General features: G+C 46.3%; 1 protein-coding gene across 1 annotated transcript; it reads left to right on the top strand.

Annotated features, from left to right (window-relative positions):
- The first annotated feature begins 369 nt into the window (after positions 1 to 369).
- ICAM5 (intercellular adhesion molecule 5) lies at positions 370 to 21,397 on the top strand. Its single transcript, XM_035140537.2, has 10 exons — positions 370 to 1,155; positions 4,586 to 4,903; positions 8,656 to 8,934; positions 12,817 to 13,059; positions 14,222 to 14,464; positions 14,834 to 15,076; positions 16,315 to 16,554; positions 17,419 to 17,661; positions 18,436 to 18,699; positions 20,621 to 21,397. The coding sequence occupies exons 1-10, from the start codon at positions 855 to 857 to the stop codon at positions 20,836 to 20,838; spliced, it is 2,592 nt and encodes an 863-aa protein (XP_034996428.2). The 5' UTR covers positions 370 to 854; the 3' UTR covers positions 20,839 to 21,397.
- Positions 21,398 to 22,045: the final 648 nt, after the last annotated feature.

Here is a 22,045-nt window from a genome sequence, read left to right as displayed (position 1 = left end):
ATCTTGAGCTGTTGTAAGGAGGGGGCAGATTGATTTAGGGCCTTCATAGTTGTAACAATGTCATTGATATAGAAATTGAATAAGAAAGGGGCCAAAAGGCAGCCCTGTTTGACCCCTTTATTCAAAGGGAAAGAATCGGAAAGAGCTCCCAGAGGGCCGAATTTTACTCTGGCAGTGATGTGATTATGAATTTCCATTAGAAGGAGGAGGAGTCTTTTACCAGATCCAAATGGAAGCCAGGGATGCTTCTGTGAATCTGGGATGTACCAGTAAAATCAGGGCAATTGGAGGGTCTGGATACTGACACCTAATTTTCCCTGTGATGTTGGCAAGCACTGCTGTGTGCTTCTGTAATAGAATGTGCCTATCACTCCTTGCACATTCCTTGAAGTGGTGCAATCTTTCAGGCACAGGCTCACAGTTTCAGAGTGCAATTCTAAGCAAGTTTGATCAGAAGTAAACAAACGCTAATCCTTAGAATTAGAACTATACATCCTTCAGTAATTTCAGTACCAGCATAGTGACAATTTGGACCCTGAATTCCACATCTGTCTCCATGTGCCTCCTCTAAGGGAGGTGCGATGGGTGCCGACACAAGAACGAGCCATATGTCTGTTTTAGGTTGTTTTATCCTTATTTTAATGTTCATTTTTTTGCAAGCTGCTTTGAGTTTCATTTTTGGAGAAAGTGAGCATCATAATTTTCTTGAAGTATCCTATGAAGGAGAGAGAGGGAAGAGGGTGTGGGGTAGGAATTTTAAAGGCTGCCAAGACATGGAATATTAGATCCTCTCTGTTTTAGGACCCTGTCAATCTCTGTGTGCCCTCCTTCTTTTTTGCCAACCCCCTGACAAAATGCTTGTGAGCATGTGCACTATTTCAGGAGCTGAACAGCACACTTTTGATGTGACCATTTGGCCGGAAAACCCTGTGGTGGTGCGTGGTGGGTCTCTCTGGCTGAACTGCAGTGCCAGCTGTCAGGAAACAGATGCCAGGGGAAGCTTGGAGACATCTCTGATCAAGGAGAAGAGAGACAATGGGACCGGCTGGGCAGCCTTCCAGCTTGTGAACATCACGGAGTGGGCGCCCACTGCAGAGTGCTCCTTCAGCTGCTACGGAAAGCACAGATCTGTGCATGCAAACATCACGGTCTATCGTAAGTAGCTATGAAGCAAAGGCTATTTAAAAAACAAAACAAAATGTGGTGTTTGCATCTTTTCCCTTTTCTCTAGGGAACTTGTAGTGGCTTGCCCCTATGCAGTCTCTGATCTAGGCAATTACAAAATCCAAGCCAGTTTGGCCTCAGAGACTGAACAAGATGAACGGTGTCAAGCCAAGCTAGTTTCCTTCACAAGGGAGGATGGCATTGCAGTGGATGCCCCACAACTGAAGATCCCTCCCTTTCTCAGGTCCCAGCATGAGCAGCACCATTTGAAAGTTCTGAGGTGTATCGCCTCTTAGGAGCAAAGAGAGGTGCTCAAACGCACGTTTCTTAATATGCGTGAATATGCTTGCCTTTGACTCCCAAGGAGTGTTCTTGGGATGTGGTGGATGATCTCCTGACTGCTGTGGGGGCATCATAAAATATAGGACATAGAGCAGGGGTGTCAAACTCAAATTCATCGGGGGCCGCATCAGCAGTTTGGACATCCTCAAAGGGCCGGTTGTGGACTATGTGTCCACTCTTTATTATCATAAATTATTGTCACTGCATTCAATTATTACTGTTTTTTGTAATAATGTAAGTAATAACTAGCTCTGAAAGCAGAAACATAGTCAGAATAATGGCAAGTAGATATTCAAATGTACAATTATTGTACAATTTATTGAAAAATGATTTTTGGTAACTGCACTGGGTGGTGGAGGCTCGCTAGGGTTTCATGCAGGACCTTTGCAGAGCTACTGGTACCTGGAGATGCTGGGGTCCTTCTGCATGCAGGACAGATGTTCTGCCAGTGAGCCACCACCCTTCACCAAAGGGACTGGCTGAGGTTGACTCACTGAAGCTGCTCTCCTGGCTCCAGGGTTTAAGGGCCAGAAGTATAAAGCAGCATCCTATGTTTCTGAGGAGAGGGAGAGGGAGGGAGGGAGGGAGGGAGGGAGGGAGGAAGGAAGGAAGGAAGGAAGGAAGGAAGGAAGGAAATAGGGAGTGGGAGGGAGAGAGGAAGGAAGGAAAGAAAGAGGGGAGAGAAAGAAGAGTAGGAAATAAGGAAGAGAATAAAGAAGGAAAGAAAAAGAAAGAGGGAGAGAAGACGGAAAGGGAGAAAGAAGGAAGGAAGTAGAGGGAAAGAAAGAATAAGAATGAGGGAGAGGAAGAAAGATGGGAAGGAAGGAAGGAAGGAAGGAAGGAAGGAAGGAAGGAAGGAAGGAAGGAAGGAAGGAAGAAAAGAGGGAGCAGGAGGGAGAGAGGAAGGAAAGAGGTGAGAGAAAGAAGAGTAGGAAAGAAGGAATAAAGAAGGAAATAAAAAGAAAGAGGGAGAGAAGACAGAGATAAAGAAGGAAGGAAGGAGTGGGAAAGAAAGAATAAGAACGAGAGAGAGGAAGAAAGAAAGGGAAGGGGGGGTCGCTGCCTTCATTCAGCGCCAGAAAAGAGTGCGAAGGGACCCAGGGGCAAAAAGCATTTCCCGTGCAGCGTGAGGCAGCGGGTGTCTGTTTTAGGAGAAGTGCGTAAAGCCTCAGAGTTGCACATTCGTGAGGCTGAGCCGCTGCTGAGCTCACGTTCATGAGGCTGAGCCGCGGTAGGAGGAGGAGGAGGTGAGGCAAGAGGAGGCGGAGGCTTGCCGGGTCGGTGCCCGGCAGCGCCGTGCGGAGAGTCCCGAGCCTCTGGGACGCAGCAGTGCTCTGTAGCACTTTGAATCCTCCTCCTCCTCCACACGGCGCTGCTGGGTGCTTTGTCTGTGCTTCAGCAGCAGCAGCAGCAGCCGCCATTTCCAGGCGCCGAGCCGTGGCAGGAGGAGGAGGATTCAAAGTGCTACAGAGCACTGCTGCGTCGCAGAGGCTCGGGACTCTCCGTGCGGCGCTGCCGGGCGCTGACGCGGCAAGCTGCCTCCTCCTTCTCCTGCTGTGGCTCGGGGCGCTCCACGCAGCGCTGCTCTGGCCGCCTTTCTAACCCCCCGCCCCAGCTATTTGTCGGTGCTTTGTCGGCGCGGCACTTCAGCAGCAAGGTCCCGCTGCTGGGTCCCGCTGGTTGGGGCGCTCGGCGGGCCACATGACGAGGTCTGGCGGGCCGGATTTGGCCCCCGGGCCTTGTGTTTGACACCCGTGACATAGAGGGACAGAGATTTGCATAAAATTTGCATTTAAAAAGAATGACCGGAGCTTAAATAGAAATTTAATGCAGCTCACATCATGGAGAGTCTGTGGATAGTGGGGCAGTTCAGTCTCCTGTCTGTTGAGAGGCAACTTCAAGGTGCCTTCTGCTCTCCCTGCTTAGGCTTTAAGCTGGCCTTGGACTAGGCAGCCAGGTAAGCAGAGGACCTTTCCAATAATATTTGAAAGTCTTGATAGGACTTGATAGGACTGCCCCCTATAAAGTAGGGTGTTTGACCACCCTAGACTCTCCACCCTGACTCCCTGATTGCCTGAATGGGCCTCATGCGGAGGGTCAACAGGGATGGATCCTGGTAGTGGAAGGTTAACCCCCTTGCATGTTAGACGGCAGAACCTGGCTATGTCTAGTGGTTAAGGAGGAGCCTGGGGGTCATGGGAATGGCAAATAGCAAATATCATCAAGTAAAGCAGAAAACAGCCTACCCCTCCTTTGTTTCTGTCCCTTCACCTTGAGTTTTTACTCTTCCTGGAGATCCTGTGGGCTTCCAGATGACCTGTTTATGGAGCAGTCATCCTGATTTGTTCGCACAAAGATATGGCTATTTGCTGAGCACTCATTTTGATTTATTTATCATGCATTTCCCTATTGTGGCAAAAGCTCTGCAGCCCATCACTAGGGTTAATTAACAATCAATTGCTCTGCCCAGGGAACTCTGGGAATTGTAGCTCTTGGAGGGGGAGAGGGGTGTTCTAATAACTCTCAGCAACCTTAACAATGTACAACTCCCAGAAGTCTGGGGGGGGGAGCCATGAGTGTTTAAAGTAGCATCATAATGCTTTAAATGTGTTGTGTGGATGTGGCCTTCATGATCCGGTCCTTCTCTACTTGTGGGATTTCAACAGCAGCAGCTGCCATTCGTGTGTAATCCCTGTTGTGGAGGTGGAGGGTGATTGGCAAAACCAATCCTCCTGGCAAACTGGGAATATCCCCTCGCTCACCCAAGTTTAGGACATTCCACACCTTCCCTCAGCAAAGTTTCTTATTCTTTGAGAGAAATAAGTGGCTCATGTAAATGTAAACAAGCTTTAATAATAAACTGAGAGAAAACTGTAACAAAATAACATGAGAGAAACGAAATGCAACTTGAGGCAAGTCTGAGGCAAGAAGCAAGAGGAGGCCGACGCCCCTGTTAAGGGAGGGGCTCATCCCGGAGCACAAGCCCCGCCCACCAGAAACCAAGCCTTCCAGTATTCAAATGAGGCCCTGGTGTTTTTCTTACCATCCCATCCCAATGTGCTTCCACATATCATTCCAGAGATTCCAGAGCAGGTAGTGTTGGATCCATTGCCAATGATGGAGGTGGGTAAGGAATATAACTTGACATGCCGGGTTTTCAGCGTTGCCCCCATCCAGAACCTCACTGTGACCTTGCATAAAGGGAAGGAGGAGCTGCATGTGAAGACCTTTGAGGACCATCATGACAATGAAGCCAGTGATGTTGTGGTGACTCATGCCATAGCTGCTCGGCAGGACGACCAGGGGAAGGAAGTTACCTGCCATGCAGCCCTGGACCTGAGGCCGGACGGGCCCTTCTTGGAGAAGGCATCCTTCGTCAAGGTCCTAACGGTCTTTGGTGAGTTGCAAGCTTTTTATCGTTTGTGTACTATTTCTTCTCTTCTTAAGAATGAAAATTAATTTTGAAATTTTCACTGAAAATTAATGACTTGAATTACTGTAAAAAGAGAAAGAAAATAGCTCAGGATTTGAAGAATCAGAAGCTGTGTGTGTTTTTTTACAAGAGACTGTCACACATTAAGCACATTAGTGGAATGAAAATTGGAAAAGTGTATTTAACATTTGTGTGTCCAGCATCATGAGGACATGAGAATATAAGAAGTTGTCTTAGACGGAGTCCAGTCATTGGTCCATCTGCCTCAGTACTGTTGTCTTCCCTTTATTCTGGTCTGCACATGAACAGTAAGCCAGCGCTAAACATAGCTTACTGGGAATGAGCAAGTGTGCTGCTGGTGTAGGGTGTTCAAATCATGCCTGCCCGCCTCCTTCTTTGCTGCACTGAGAGGAAACACACCAGAGCATTGGCTTAGCATAACATGGGGACCAGCTTTCGTGGTTTCTCTCCCCCTTAAAAAGCCATGTGAATAAATGATGCAAGACCAAACCAGAGGTTGGAGAGGCACGGTGAGGTCAATTGCAAGGCAGCAGAACTGGGGAAAAGAAAGTAGGGGGCAGAGAGAAACGGGCAGAGGAAGGCGCAAACACACTGCCAGTGCTGCTGCTTCTTTGGTGATCCCTCGTAGCCGAGTAAGATTGTCTTCCATAAACACAGTTTTAACAATGGGTCCGTAAGTGACTGTGGAGGCCAATTCTGGATCCACACGTCCTTCCACAGTGGGGACATTGGTTTCCATTTGGTTTGGGTGTAAGGGGGAGGGCTTACAGAGAACAGCCCTCCCCCATCCGAAGCAGCTCGTCTCCCAGCAGTCATGAGAGCGAAGGGTCTGACGGAGGGAGTCAGGAAATGGAAAGGGAGTGCCAGGGCTCTGGCAACATCTAAGAGCCCCTGCTCCATAGGCAGGGAGAGAGGGAGGGGGAAAGAGAGGACAGGAATCAGTCAGACCGAAGACCCTTCCCCCCGACTCTGGAATTGAGGAGGAGGAGGAAAGGGAGGCGCTTCTCAGTTCCGAGGCTTTTATGTTGGTCTAGAATGCAGAGGGGGGCAGTGCAGGAATCTGACTCGAGCGAGTAGACATGAATCCAGCAGTTCGTTACACTGTAAATAATGTACACTAATAAAAGCTTCTGAAAGACAAGCATGTGGAAGGTCGTTACTCAAGAGTAGTCACAACAACCCTGACATTGGGTTTTTGGAAGACGCCTGTGTGTGAATTTGTTTTATGTGTGTAGATCAGTGCATACTGACCAACGCAGTCTTCGCAGTAGGGCTCTGTTCCAATGGCATGAAGTAGTCATGAGAAACTGGTGCAATGGGGTTTCTCCTCCATGCCTCTGTCGCCAGCTCTGTCACCAGGGCAACTGGCTGGTTGCTACATCAGCTTGCTGACTTGCACTCCTTGTTGGGCTAGAAAGCGTGTCTTCAGCTGGCTGAGTGGTGGCAAGCAGCTGGTCCCAACACAGAACCACCCTTGTTCGTTATGGGGATTCCTTTTGCTTTCACTTAATAGTACTGTTATAGATTTGAGGGGAAACCCCCCCCCAAAAAAAACCTAGAAATGAATAATTGTAGGATTTTGATTGAGTGTTGAAGGGAAGATTGGAGGCCAGTGGGAAAAGAGGCTAAGCTTCCTTTCCAAGCTAGGGCCTCACCTGGGATAGAGGCATTAATATGACAAAAGGTGTTGATGGCCCATCTGAGAGGAATCATGGGCCTGGGCACATAGAGGTTGCCATGGTGATAGGGTATGTGTTTGAGGTGGCAGAGGAATAGATAGATAGGCAGGTTAGCTGAAGGCAGGCTGGCAGAGATGCCTTGCACTCCAGTGGGGTACAAGGCCCTTTTAAGATGACCATGCTGTAAGAACTGGACTCCCTCCATGCAGACTGAAGGTGTAAATATGTGAATAAATAATATTTCTTAAAGCTACAACAGTCTCCTCTGCATCTTCAGTTCTCCAAAGGAGCACAAGCCCTGGGGGAGCACCTGGAGCCCTCACGGAGTCTTGCTACCACTCAGCAGAGAGTGGGGGGGGGTGCCCAACTTCTGAAACAGTACCTTGAAATGAAACAGAAGGAATCAATAGCCCCCAATTATCCAGAGGCTCTTTCCCCCATTTTTGTCTAGTTTTCCAGCTTTTCATGAACCTCTTTGATCGTATTAGGAGATCAATATTTCAGGAAACTTCAGGGCACTTAATGCAGTCCAACCAGTTTACATAAAGCTATTTTCTGATGCTGAATGTGGCGACAAGAAGCTGGACCACTTCAGAATGCCTACACCCTTCCTTGGATCTTACAGCTTTTCAATCACTTCCTCTGAGCGATTACAATTAGTTACAGGATGCTAGATTTGAGAGGCTCTTGACGTGAGCCAGTTTAGCAAGGACCTCATTCACAGAACAAAAAACAGCTTGTATTTTTTCCCCCTGTGTAACTACCAATTTCCAGTTCCGTTATCAGGAAAGGCATTCTACTGCTGGTGGGCATGCAGGAAATATGTAATTATTATAATCCTGTTAGTGGGAGTCTATTAATAACTCTGTGACAAAAAATAACTCTGTTCCCCTCAATCTTTTTTCTTTGGGTCTCTGAGCTTGGTGCTTTAATGAAACTGCGAGGGATGTTTGGCTCAAGTGCCCAGAGACAAGCTGCCCCCAACCTCACCTGAGCAAATGGAACATACTGCAAATGCATTAGCAGAGTTCAGTGATGAAAGGGGGAAAGGCAGGCAGCTTTTCTTTGAGTGGTTAGCAGTTCACAAACACACAGAAGACACGGTAAATTTGTAAACATCATTTATTTGCTGGGTTTATTTTTCACTTTTCTAAAGAGCTCAAGGCAGTTTTAAGAAATAAATATGCCGTGTAATTAAAAACACACCAGATACTTACAAACATACCATTTGGGAAGAACAGCTAAAGCAGCAATAAGAGCAAACCATGAATGGCTGCATTATCTTCTAAATTTTAGAGCATTCGCAAGCTGCTCCAATTCTAGATGCACATAGTTATGCAGGAGCAGGGATGAAGGCAGCTGTCCAGGCCTCTCTGCCTGGCTTTTGGGACCCACCCCAGGCCACACCCTTTAGCACCTCTACATCGAACCCTCCTCATGCCTTTTGATCTTGCTGGAACTTGCACTGTGATGACGTCTTTTGCTTGCCTCACAGGGGGGTGGAAAGATGTGGGTGTAGAATCCTTGGACTTTTGTGTGGCTGGAAATGCAGCCTATTGCATTAGTCAGCCCACTTTTGCCTCTGGCTTCACCAACTGCTGGCATGATGGGGGCCCAGGAACATGAGGAATTATGTCCCATGGGATAAAAAGGCTTCCTTGCTCCTGATTTAGAAAAATGGACCTTGTTTTTGGTTTGGCAGCCAAATGTGGAAGATTCATGGCATTCTAAATTGGAGGAGGTGAAGTCATGTGAAAGCTGGTTTTGGTGGACACCACACATTTAACCACTCCGTCTAGTTCCCCCTAAGCGTATCTTCATTTTAGAACAGCTTTATGGCCACAGACTTCTCAGATAATGGCTGGAATTTGACATTTTGATGTAGCTTCCAGCTGGCACTAGACAGCCAGAGAGCTCAAAACAAACATTTCCACTGACCAGCATCTAGCTGGAAACCAGGAGGGGAGCATTTTTGAGTAGTTATACAAATAACAATCTTCTTCATGGTAACTGCAGGTTTACCTGAGCCTTCCTTGAAGATCCTTCCATCTCAGACTCTTGTGAATGATTCTGTGACCATTATATGCAATTCTTCTGAGACTCAGCCACCCGACATTTCTCTTCAAATCAAAATTGCTTCTGGAAGGACCCTGGTGTCTGGCAACCAGCTTTCTCTGCAATCCACCCTTATAGCTGAGAAGGAAGATAATGGGAGGGAATTCATATGTCAAGCAGAACGGGTGATTGGTGGTGAGACCATCCTTAAGCAGACGTCTGCCAATCTTACTGTCTTCTGTGAGTATAGACCTTCCCTTCCAATAATGTTTGGTTTTGCTCTTTTTTATGGTTAAAAACGTTATATCTATATTGTATATGAGATGCAGCAGCACATCAATCCAGCTGTGTCTTTCAAGCAGCAATGCTCTGTTTTTAAATTGCAATGTTGGAGGTCACATGCCTGCCCCACATCTACAGAAAACTTGAACAGGAGGCATAAGGGGTCTATGAGGTGGGAGACTTAGGGGTAGAGATCCACCTGGTGAGCTAGAGAGAAACTTGGTTGCACCTTTCTCCATATTTGCTGAATATGGAGGAAAGCAGGGCTTGAACAGCTTTCTACCTCCACAACCAGAAGAACCAGGCCTTTGTACTCCTTCCCAAACTTGCCTAGCTTGGGGCATTTTGCCACCTCTGGCACCTGCCCTATGTCACCTGAGAGGTGGATCCCACAGCATCTTCTGTGATGTCACAGGTGGTCTTGTGACAGCCCTTTCCTATTGTTTTCTGCTTCCCTGCTGCCACTTGAATGGTTTACGCAGCCAGGCCTCAGAAACAGATTGGGACTGTGTACACCCACACCCACAAAGAATCCGGGGAACCGTAGTTTACCCCTCACAGAGCTACAATTCCCAGCATTCTTCATAAACTCTAGTTCCTTTAGGGGAAGGGAGATATGCTTTAAATGAATGGGGTGTACACAGCCACAATTTGCTGAGGCAATGTATGTGGTGCACTTTGGGCACTTAAACATAGGTCTTTGGGGTGTGTGTGGAAAATGTGCTTTATAATTATGGTGTGTAATGTGCTTTAACAAACCTAGACAGCATCTTAAAAAGCAGAGACATCACCTTGCTGATAAAGGTCCGTATAGTATGGTTTTCCCAGTCGTGAGGTATGAAAGTGAGAGCTGGACCATAAAGAAGGCTGATCGCCAAAGAATTGATGCTTTTGAATTATGGTGCTGGAGGAGACTCTTGAGAGTCCCATGGACTGCAAGAAGATCAAACCTATCAGAGGATGAGATGGTTGGACAGTGTTCTCGAAGCTACCAAAATGAGTTTGACCAAACTGCGGGAGGCAGTGCAAGACAGGAGTGCCTGGCGTGCTCTGGTCCATGGGGTCACAAAGAGTCGGACACGACTAAACGACTAAACAACAACAACAATGTGCTTTAAATGTACAGTGTGTATCCAGCAAGCATGCTGGCTTATCCCTGCAATTGAGGGTGCCAGGAATGCTTGGCACGTGCAGCTAACGTCAGCACACTGTGCAATGTGCTCATGCCATGTGCGCACACTGTGCAACATGCTGACATCAGGCGCACATGCCACATGGTGTGCATCCATGAGGTGTGCACAGCCACCACAGAATTTTGAGGGGGTTGCCCCTTCCTTGAAAATTTGGGGGGCCCTCAGTCCTCCACAAGATGGCATTGTTCTTCCTCTTGCCCCCTTGCCACAACTGCAATCTGTTTGGATGCCAGCCTAACTGCTCTTTCAGCAGGTGCCAGGACACTCTGACACTTGCAGACTGCTGCAAAAAACCAGCAAGGCCTATCACACTCCCACTGCCACTGCCGCTTCACATGCTGTGATAACAAGACAGTGTTCACAGAATTTAACAGCCAGAAAGAGAAAAGGAGACAGTCTTAACTCATTTGCAGTTTCCCGCCTGTCAGGAAGAGCCAATAAAATGTGATCATATGCCACAGTGGCTGTGTCAAGGACTCCTGGGATTGGTGCTGGTGATTGGAGGGGGGGGCATGGCATCAGTACTGGCTTCTGTCACAGAAGCAGAGAAAGGAGTTGACTTGGATGGTATTGGAAGCAAGGTCTTCATTTTGGATCTTGGAACCTATTGGTTGGCCAGGTTGGTCCCCGCCAAGTGTGCAGGCCTAGGGGGGTGCAAAAATCATGCCTCGCCACTCTGGCTAAGAGCCTGGCTGCTTGTCTATGCGCTCCCCAGGCCGCCCCTCCAGTAGGATCACATGTAATGGGGGTGTAATATGTGGTATCAGAAAGTTGTCATTGTATTTCAAAATTGTGGTCTGTGGTATTTCAAACCACAACAGCTCTCTCTTTATCAACCTGTTTGATAACTATTGACTCATCCTGTGATAGATTCCTTAAAGCTGTTCTTTGTGCCCTTGATATATTCTTGAAAATTCTAACTGATTGGTCCTCTATTCAAGAAATCTCCCGCAAAACTGTGTTTTGGAAAGTCTGAATAGTAAAGTCTGAATCCAGTAAAGGTGGTATAAAATGTGATTTGGGTCAAAAGTGACTCACAATTTGGGGAGACTCATCACCAAAATATGCTCTAAGTTTTATTACGCATATAAGTTTATGCAGATCAACCCACGTCTGGAAAGATATTGTGGAGTGGGGACAAAGGATAAGCCCAGATTCAATACTTCAGTTTCTATAGCTGTAAGTGGCCTAAATTAATTACTGCTACCTGCGGTACGTCCTCGATGAACGGGAGTGAAAATTTGAACTCTGAGATGTAGTTGCTTCCTTCTTAAAAGCTCTGGTATTAGGTCTATGCATAGCTCTCAAGGATGAGTTGAGTTGCCTCCACCAGCATTATGTTGAAGCCCAAGTCCCTCACCTCCTGACATAAGGCTGACTCTGATGTGTCATAATCAGAATTCAAAGTTGCAGCATCACACCGAGTGGTTCTCTTGAAATTTGTAGTTCCCTTATTAAACCACCAGTACACCTGCTTGTTGCTGTAATTGCGTTGATCTCTTAAGAATTTTGACTTTTTAAATTCGTTAATCTGCTCTGACTACTGTTTTATATTGATATCAAGTTATTTCATCTTTGTTGCAAGAGTATTAACCCCTTGCTCCTGCTTTAATGAGTCTTAGAGTGTCTTGCTATACCCCTCCAACTTTTCGGTCTCATTTACCGCAGCTTCTATAATGAGTAACATTAGGTCAAACAAGCATTTGTTAAGAATTAATGACCCCTCCTTACAAAACGCTTCATCATCCTTAAGAGGGTTGGTGCCTTTTGTAAGCATAACCCTCGAAGAATGTCTTCTACTTTTAAATATTCATTAAGCCAAACTGCATGTAAACGCATTCTCAACCGTTTTCTGTGCATATTAATAAGTTGAGACCAGTCATTGGTCATATTGTCATATCTCAAATTCAAATAAGTTAGTTTAGATGTTATTTTTTTCTCTATCCATATCTGTAAATGCAAACAGACTAGCTCTCATTGCCATAATCCCCACAGAGTATAACAATACAATGACTACTGAATCGACACAAGATAATATCACCAAGGCAACTACTGTATCTGTAAACAAAAAATTTGTTGTTGTTGTTTAGTCGTTTAGTTGTGTCTGACTCTTCGTGACCCCATGGACCAAACAATAAAGACCCCTAAAAAGGCAAAAGTAGTTTCTTTCCAAAATAGGTTTTATCTTGAACAATTGCAAATGCAATAATAAAGATTCCGCTTGTGAGGTGGTTTACAAGAGAAGCCAAACAAACTGACAATAAAATTCTGAAAGCAGTCAGCCCGAGATTCTTTTATATCTGAAGCCAAAAAACACAACAGGCAAGGCCAGCTCAGCCACAAGGCAGAGTGGGGCAGCTGCCTTGGGTTGCCCACAGTATCAAAGATAAGAAATAACTCTTTGTCACCCTTTTATGACAACCAGCTGCCTAAGGCAGTCACCTGATCTACCTCAAGCTAGGCCCAGTTTTTCTTAACACATGCTCACATACACTTGCCTGTACCAATGAGGCTTAAGTAACCACCTGCCCAGCACCACCCAGATGTTCCAGACCAACATTCTCCAACATTAAACCTCCCCCCTTTATTTCTTACCCAAAGAGAGAAGAGCCTCAACCAATGTGTGTGTTCCCTCTGCACATTGCAGATGTGCCGGAAATGGATGACTCCACTTGTCCCAGCAACCATACGTGGGTAGAGGGGACACACCAAACCCTCCACTGCCTGGCTAAGGGGAACCCCAAGCCAACTGTGGCTTGCTCCAGAGAAGGTGTGGCTCACAACATGGAAAAGGAGGAACAGGTTAACCGGACCCAAACCGGCAACTATAACTGCACTGCCACTAATGAGCTTGGCTCCATCACCAGAACAGTCACCATCTATGTGGAATGTAAGTGAAATTTATGTGTTATGATCTATGTGAGGCAAGCAAGAATGGGGTCCAACGTAGCCACCCTGGGACAATGGCTCTGAATTTAGCATCACGTATGTCAGGTTGAACAGCCTACTGGGTCTTGATCTCAAGCAGCACCTTGGAGAGCCCTCAGTGAGCAACCTGCTCAAACGAAAGCTCAAGCTTGGCAGAAGCTTTGTGCACACCCTGCTTCCTTGGCTCCAGCCCCTCCTGCCCAAGGAGCCTTGCTTCTGAGGTGGCAACTCCCTTGCCTGCCAGTGAGTGCTTCTCTGCTTCTTGCCTTGCTTGTTCTGTTGACCACTGGGCAGGAGCTATGGAGTGGGAGGTAGTTGGCTGCTCAGACTTGGGGTGGGGGGACCATCTACAACAGGGGTGAGGTGGGGTGGGGTAGGGGCCTTTTCAGCCCCAGGGCTACATCCCATTCTAGGCAAGCCAGTGCTGGATGAGACCAGAAGCAAAAGTGTGCTGAATGGTGAATGCCATTTTTACCTTTGTCTAGTATGCCAGTTTCTTTCTTTCTTTCTTTCTTTCTTTCTTTCTTTCTTTCTTTCTTTCTTTCTTTCTTTCTTTCTTTCTTTCTTATTGATACACCAAAAAAAGACAAGAAATACAAACCAAATCAATAAAACAAAAAGTGGTCCTTGGACTATAAACCGGACCTCCCGTCCATTCCTTTTTTCAATTATCTATTATTTGTTGCCAATACAGATTTTTGTCTTAAATTAACTAATTATTGATTTATCTAAGGTTTCAGATCTTTCTTAAATCTACCACTAAAGTTATTCAAACGTTGCAACAGAGTTTAAAGAATTCTTGCTCCCACTCTGGTATATAAAAATATACTCTTCATTTTTTGCCGGTTTCTACGCACACTCTCATGCCCCTCTCAGTCCTCCACCCAGGCAAGCAAGAAGCCTGAGCAGGACTCAAGTATACATTTTGGCCAGGCTAAACGCTCGAGGAAGTTGGCCTGGGAAGAAGAGAAAGAGAGCTGGGTGGAGAGGCCTGCAGGGCTGTATTTGGCCCCTGGCCCTGGCCTGGTCCAGGATCTGCAGGTTCAAAGCTCATGGGGTCATTTGGGCTGCTTATTCCTGCCCGGCTTTCAGTAGATGCATTGTCCATCTTCTCTCTGTTGCAGACGGGCCTCAGCTGAGTGAGTCTGACTGCCCAAGTAACCAAACTTGGGTTGAAGGCAGCCAACTGGATTTCATTTGCCAAGCTCATGGGGTCCCAGTTCCAGACGTTTCCTGCATGAAAGATGGTAAAGTGTACATTTCCAACAAACTGCAGAACATCACACAAAGCCATGCTGGTGTTTATCACTGCAACGCTACCAATGCACATGGATCAAGCAGCAAGATGGTCACAAGCAGGGTTGAGTGTAAGTGCCCCTTGCACCTTGCATGCATGGTGTGTGCAGCTGATGTGGAAGAATCAAGGCAGAAGCAGCAACTAGGCATGTGCAGATGATCCATACTTTAATCCCACAGGTTTTAACAGAACTTAAGAGTAGACAACTGACCATAAAATTTGTCTAGCTTTATAGTGGCAAAAGGTGACCAGGTTCCCACCAGAAATGTAAGAAGTATAGGAAGGTATATTTTTTGCTCTGTTGAGGCCCATATGTCTTCAGCGGAAATTGTCAAGCAGTTCCTCTGGCTGCCGCAACTGTGAGCCACTAGCAGGGTTGTGTTATCCTACCATAATTACCCCTGTAAAATCAGATTCTATTTTTCTCCTTGTCTTCCAGATGGGCCTGAGATGAATGATTTGAGTTGCCCCCATAGCTGGATCTGGACATCAGGGACAGAGGAAATGTTCACCTGCTCTGCTGGGGGAGACCCAGAGCCAACCATTGAGTGCATTAAGGATGGTGTGACTTATAGCCCTGGGCATCTCCAGAGGGTCACCAGAGACTATGCCGGCACCTACTTCTGCACAGCCACAAATGTGCATGGCTCCAGTACCAGAGCTGTGAGCATTCAAGTGGAGTGTAAGTGAGCCCTGACCATCTGTCAAATGGGTGGCCACGCTGGTAGGTTTTTAAGTGGCTGCTTTCAGGACCAAGCCAAACAAAGTTGCATTGTTCTGTGTTATTTTTTTCATGAGCGCTTCTTGCTTTAGCTGATTTCTGGCTCTCGGTGCAAGCGGCTTCTGACTGCTGTTTTAATGCCCTTTGTCCTTCCTCCATTTGGCTTCTTTTTGCCCTCACAGTCCTCACTGACCCACAGAGTGGCTTAGTCCTGTTGTTAATGGCATACCTGACATGATGAGATTGTGGGCTCTTTTGAACAAAGTTCTACTGAATGACAGTGTGGCAAAATGAAGCTGAGGGCTGCGAAAGAAAACGGGGGAAGGAAAATGCCAGCAAGAAGCAGCAAAAGTCACCAAAGGCTGACTAGCAGTAGGAAAAAACACAAATGCTTAGAAATGGGAGAGTTTGGGGGTGAGTGGATGTGTAATTTATTTCATTGCTTTCAATATAATTTCTTTAAAGTGAATATTGAAATTGAAGCCTGTTCACCAGAACAGTCCTCACTCTTTTTTCAACTGGCTTATTATTAGTTCTTATTGTTCCATTGTTCCTCTTTAAAGAAAAGAAATATCAAGCCTAAAACTGTAGAGTAGCAATAGGCCTCCTGGAGCAAAGGGTTGAGGCACACTGGCAAGGCAGAGGCCTTGCTTCAGCTCCTTGTTTCAGCTCCTCTGGCTGCATGCTCCCATATGGGGGCCTTGATTGGGGCTCTGTGGTGGTCCCAGGGTGGGTGGGGGAGCTGAGTGAGCTGCCTGGTGCAGCAGTGACCTGACGTGCATTGTGGTGGAGCCAGCCGTGGTGCGAGAAGCATGCAGCATTGTTCCTGAGGCACTGGCAGGGAAGGCCCTGGCTGGCTGGCTGCAGAAAGGAGCCACCTCCCTCCCAGTCTCGTGGCACCTTTAGAACCTCTGCAGCCCAGTTGCACCCTGGGGCGATGGCCCCTGCTGTGTCCCCCCATACACACTACACCTCTTCCTGTAACCTTTGCCAGGCTGCTGAGAACCCAGCACAGCTTGACCTGTTCTGAATTTGCCTCCTTAATGGGTGAGTGTTTCTTATGCAACATGTTTCTAGCTTCTACCTCACCTGGTGGTTTTTCAAGTTCACTAACTCCAGAAAGAACTGCTTCCACAGCTGCCACAAAACATCTGTCTTGGAATTCTTGCAAAATGTCACTGTCTCTCTCAACATTTCAGATAAACCAGAAATGGATGAATCCAACTGTCCGAGTAACTGGATCTTGGTAGAGGAGGCGCTGCCTTCCTTTTCCTGTAAAGCTGAGGGGATTCCGCCTCCAGAGGTTACATGCACCAAAGATGGCATAACATACTACCTCAGCCAAGGACAAGGGATTCCACTCTACAATGGAACCTTCTGGTGCAATGCCACAAACCGGCTTGGGACAGTGGCTAAGGCAGTCGTGGTTGCAGTGGAAAGTGAGTGTTGGTTGTGGTCTCTGGAGAAGTAACACATCAAGCCAGTCACCCCCTCGCCCTCACCTGGTAGGAGAACTGGCCCTAGTCCTTGGTTAACCTGGGTGGCATCCTGTTCCACTAGGAGTCTAGACTTCCCTCCTGCCACCTACTTCAGGTGGGTTGAGCTTCCCTTTTTGCCAGGTGAGGAGGAGGAAGAAGAATACTGTAGTCTGGGAGATTTTCCAGGTTTTGAGCCGATTTGAGGGGAATTTGTTTGCTTGCATAGGTATTATATATTTCAACCTGCTGTCTCCAAATCTGCCTGTTCCTAAGTGATACACTTTAGCTTTGACCCTAAGCCAAGCGTCCAAGAGTGGCATCCAAGATGTCTGGTGTAGAAATCCTTACCAGGAAAAGCATGTCCTTGTAGCCATACTACTTAGCCCAGTGGCCTGGCGTGCTCTGGTCCATGGGGTCATGAAGAGTCGGACATAGCTAAACAACAACAACAACATGGTAGCCAATGTGGTGCCCTCCAGTTTTTAACTACAACTACAGTACCATCTTCCTTAACTATTGGCCATGGTTTCAGGGGCTGATGGGATCTGTAATCCATGATATCTGGAGGGCACCATCTGAAATGTCAAGGATGAGCTAATATTAGCTAATAATTTATCACAATTTTTTTGGAAGCCTAAACTGAAAGATTACAAAATAGCCAACTGAAATGGCCACAATGCAAAATCTGTTTTGAAACCAAGTCCCCTCATTGCAGAGCAATGTAGCCTTCTGTGACATAGTTTGGGGGCAGCTCTGTTCATGACCATACAGAGGCTCACCCTGCTTATGTCAAGAGGAGTTTCTTGTTATATCAATGTGTTTCAGCCAAACCTAAAATGGATGAGTCCAGCTGCCCAAGCAACCAGACCTGGCTTGAGGGGGCTTTGCATTCGCTGGCCTGTGAAGCCAATGGGACTCCCATCCCTCTGGTCGTTTGTTCCAAGGAGGGAGGCATCGAGGAGTTCTACAGAGAACGGAATGTCAGCAGGAATGACTCTGGCATCTACCAATGCAAGGCCACCAATGGCCACGGAACTGAGAGATGGTTGGTGAATGTGCAAGTGGAATGTGAGTAGGTGAAGGAATTAGTTTCACTTTCTGCAACAGTACACAAAGTGAAACACAGGTGTCCTACAAAAGACACACGTATCCAAATTTTGTGATGCAGTTCTCTAATCCATTCTCCAGTTATACAAAGATGTGGAAACTATACATAAAACATAACATAAGATAACATATGAATGCATTTATGAGAGAACACTGCTTTGCAAATATGTGCATATCAAGCCAAGTTGCATACAGTTGTGTATACGAGGATAAAATTGCACTAAATTGCCGGTGAATTTTCATGAGGACTTAAAAAATGCAAATTGATGCAGAAATGTGGAGCTCGGCTTAAGATAAGACTGAGAAAAGTAGAAATTGAGAGAAGCAAAAATTGAAATGTGAGTCATCAGTCTAAACCAAGGCTGGACTAAAGTCCTGGCCCGGTTTCTCTAAAATATTATTCAATTTTTCAAGTGTCCAATCTTCTGCTGCTTTCTTTGGTGGGTGGTATTTCTCCAAAATTTTCAGAAGGCATTGCTGCTGGACCAGCACAACATTGCATTCCTGGTGGACTAAACCACAAGTTATTCCTTTCCCCTCCCTCTGAGTTTTCCACTGATACCTCTCCAGGCTGGGGAAGTGCTTCAGTTGGAAAAATTAGGGTGATCAGTTGAGTTACACTCTTGAACTGAGCTTGCTAGCAGCACCCAAATATCACAGTGATGAAGAGCAAAGAAAGGTAGCCTCTTCTTGGGATGCTGGCTGACCTGAAGCCACCTTCTCTTCTGTTTCCAGACAGGCCTGTTATCTCCATTCTGGCTGTCAGTGGTACCTTACCCATCAGAAGGGGAGAAAACTTTACCATCACATGCCAGGCGGATGGGTCTCCAGCTGCCAGCTACTCCTGGAAAGTGCCTCAGGCCTCCAACCTCAACTACGGCGGCAACAACAGCACAGTGACTGTTGCCAGCGCAGATGAACAAAACAGTGGTGTGTATGAGTGCACAGCCAGCAACAAGCATGGGCAGCAGCACAGCCAGGTGGAGATCAAGGTGGAAGGTGAGGCCACATAGCAGAAATAATTTGAAATACTGTGTGCTCTTTTGGTTGCATCTTGAATGCTAGAAGTCTAAGCTAGACAACCTACCCCAACTGAGTGCTGGCAAAGGAGCAAGTCAGTCAAGACTATGTGAGCAGCAGGTGCAAGAGCTTAACAGGTGTGTGTCCTGGAAGCTTAAATATACGCTGGGGGAAGAAAACTAGGGTTGCTTCCAGGCTGTCAGTATTTTACAGCAGACATTGAAATGCATACTGGAAATTTAGGATTGCACTATTAAAGTGGATAAAAGCACAACAAATTTACTTTTTAAAAGTGATGGATGGCAGCTAACAGATTGAAGATTAATCCCAACAAGACAGAGGGTGGGCAGGTGTGGGGGACTCCCTGGTCCTGAATGGAGTAACTGTGCCCCTAAAGGACCAGGTGCGCAGCCTGGGAGTAATTTTGGACTCACAGCTGTCCATGGAGGCGCAGGTTAATTCTGTATCCAGGGCAGCTGTCTACCAGCTTCATCTGGTATGCTAGCTGAGACCCTACCTGCCTGTGCACTGCCTCACCAGAGTGGTGCATGCCCTGGTTATCTCACTGAAATGTCGTCTTCGTGAAGCTGCCTTTGAAACTACAACTAATCCAGAATGTGGCAGCTAGACTGGTAACTGGGAGCAGCCACTGGGACCATATCACACTGGAAGGCCTACATTGGCTCCCAGTACATTTCTGAGCACAATTCAAAGTGTTGGTGCTGACTTTTAAAGCCCTAAATGGCCTCATATACCTGAAGGAGCATTTCTACACCCATCGTTCTACTTACAGGTAGGTAGCCGTGTTGGTCTGCTGTAGCCGAAACAAACAAACAAAAATCCTTCCAGTAGCATCTTAGAGACCAACTAAGTTTGTCATTGTTATGAGCTTTTGTGTGCATGCACACTTCTTCAAATACAGTTTCTGTTTCAATGTATCTGAAGAAGTGTGCATGCACACAAAAGCTCATACCAATGACAAACTTAGTTGGTCTCTAAGATGCTACTGAAAGGATTTTTTTTATTTTGTTTCCACCCCCATCATTAAGCCCAGACACTGAGATGCAGCACTGAGGCCTTTCTGGCAATTCCCTCACAGAGGTGAAGCTACAGGGAACCAGACAGAGGGCCTTCTTGGTAGTGGCGCCCGCCCTGTGGAACGCCCTCCCATCAGATGTCAAGAAGATGAATAACTATATAACCTTTAGAAGACATCTGAAGGCAGCCCTGTATAGGGAAGCTTTTTAAGGTTTCATGTTTTATTATGTTTTTATATATGTTGGAAGCTGCCCAGAGTGGCTGGGGCAGCCCAGTCAGATGGGTGGGGTACAAATTTATTATTATTATTATTAGTAGTAGTAGTAGTAGTATTAAAACAAACAAACAAACTCTTTGTGGTTAGAAAAGTGAAGGGAAAATGCCCTGAAAAGTGTGTGGAGAGCAAGTGACTGTTGAGTATACACACCATGCAAGCAAATCTGGATGGATGGTCATGTATTGTTATGTAACCTCCCCAGAAACAAATCAGAATGAATGCTCAGCAATGTTACATTGCAGGTACAACCTCCTGTCTCGCTTCTTATAAAAATAAAACGCAGTCACCAGAAGCTGAAAATGTGTGGGAGAGGAATGGCAGGGTGGTGAAGAGTGGGACTTAATTTTATCCTTATTCTTTCTGTTCAAAATCACATGCACACCCCAGCTGTTTTTCCACTTGCAGGAGAAAAGATACAGACAGCCATTCGTCCCACCCTGCCTGCAAGTTGAAAAACAGCAGGAGGGAAGGCTGAGTGAATGGGAAAACACCAGGAGGAGAAAACGTTCCTTTTGTAAGGCAACACATTGTTAGGAACACACTGTTTCTTAAGAATACACTTGCACTCTGCTTCCTCCTTTGCAGATCATTGGCTTTACATTATTGCTGTCATAGCAATTGCTGCTGCTACCATGTTGGTCCTGGGAGGAATGGCTGGGGTCATTTACTACCTCAAATCCACAGCCTGTAAAAAAGGAGAGTACAACGTCCGTGATGCAGAGAATTCCACCGAAGCTACTTGCCTAAACCGTGAAAGGACCTGTGATGGTGACATCTATGGTATACAGCTCACCAGAACCTGAACAAGTCTCTGGACAGGTACTGCAGGCCTTGCCTGCTGAGACACAGCCAGAGAGGGATCGGTAAAAGACACCTTTCCTGTACAACCACTTCTATCACCTTCTCTGTCTCTGAAGGAAGGGACCATACACTGGATTATACAGTACTCTGCTTCACTGTGGAGTTGCTGAACAGCCCATTGAGAGAGACACCGTTGAGGGTTCTCAGGGTGGAGAGCTGGTTTTTGTGCCCCATGGTTAGGGTGCCAGCCAGACATTTTGCATGGTGCTCTCCTACATGGGTCTATCCATCTTTCTCCTCCTAGATTCTCTGTTGCACCTGCTGCTGGAAATATGGAACTGCATTGTCCCTTCGAAATGCAGTACCTAAACAGGTCACCGCCATTCTGCTTTGTAGTCTGCTTATACCTGTTAACAATACTTCAAATGGTTTAAGCATCATTCTGCTTCACTCTGGAAGGTTGCAGTTGACTGGGGCCTTGCTAAATGGGAAATAGCAGCTTTGGATCACACATCCTTGCATACAGAACAGTACCACGACAAAATGAAGAGTGCCATTTTTTTTTTTAAAAAAAAAAACCTACTATGAAGGTGAGGAACCTGAAAGGACATTGAACAAATGCACTTATAAATCATTGGTTACCCAGAGACTGAGTCAAACTAGATTAAAATACCATGAAAATGTGCTTAATCTGGATTAACATTGTTCCATTGTATCTTAACCATCATGCTATTTTAATTATACTAAAGTATAATCCATCATTTTCTGAAATACAATATGAGGAAATCCAGCCGAGTCAAATGAATCCTGTTTAAATCCATGCCTTTCATTAAGATAGTTTAATTGATCTGCATATGTAGATTCAAGGGCTGAATCTTTCCCCACCCACTGGACCTAAGTATGATGAAAGATAATAAAATAATAGCATAGTAGAGTTGGAAGGGACCCTGAGGGTCATCTAGTCTAACCCCCTGCAATGCAGGATTCTCAACTAAAGCCTTCATGACAGATGGCCATCCCAACACTGCTTTAAAACCTCCAAGGAAGGAGAACCCACCACCTTGAGGGAGTGCTGACATTTGAAAGACTGAAGCCTGAAGCTCAGGGATGGGAGACCCTCAAGGAAACCCACTTTCAGCTCCCCTGAAGAAAGGTGGGGTTTCAGGGTGTAATAGATGCTTCAAGGTGCTTTGTGCTTAAAGTGTATAG

Source organism: Zootoca vivipara, chromosome 16 (assembly GCF_963506605.1).
Source record: "Zootoca vivipara chromosome 16, rZooViv1.1, whole genome shotgun sequence".
NCBI classification, from domain to species: Eukaryota; Metazoa; Chordata; class Lepidosauria; order Squamata; family Lacertidae; genus Zootoca; species Zootoca vivipara.
Note: the sequence above shows the minus strand (reverse complement) of the source record. Positions and strands in the feature narration are given on the sequence as shown.

What these genes read in the sequence shown, in the direction of transcription:
- ICAM5 (XM_035140537.2), top strand. Translation starts at nt 855, where the DNA reads ATGCTTGTGAGCATGTGCACTATTTCAGGAGCTGAACAGCACACTTTT. An exon ending in TGCAAACATCACGGTCTATC is followed by an intron (nt 1,156 to 4,585) that starts GTAAGTAGCTAT and finishes ATATCATTCCAG; the next exon opens with AGATTCCAGAGCAGGTAGTG. An exon ending in GGTGAATGTGCAAGTGGAAT is followed by an intron (nt 17,662 to 18,435) that starts GTGAGTAGGTGA and finishes TTCTGTTTCCAG; the next exon opens with ACAGGCCTGTTATCTCCATT.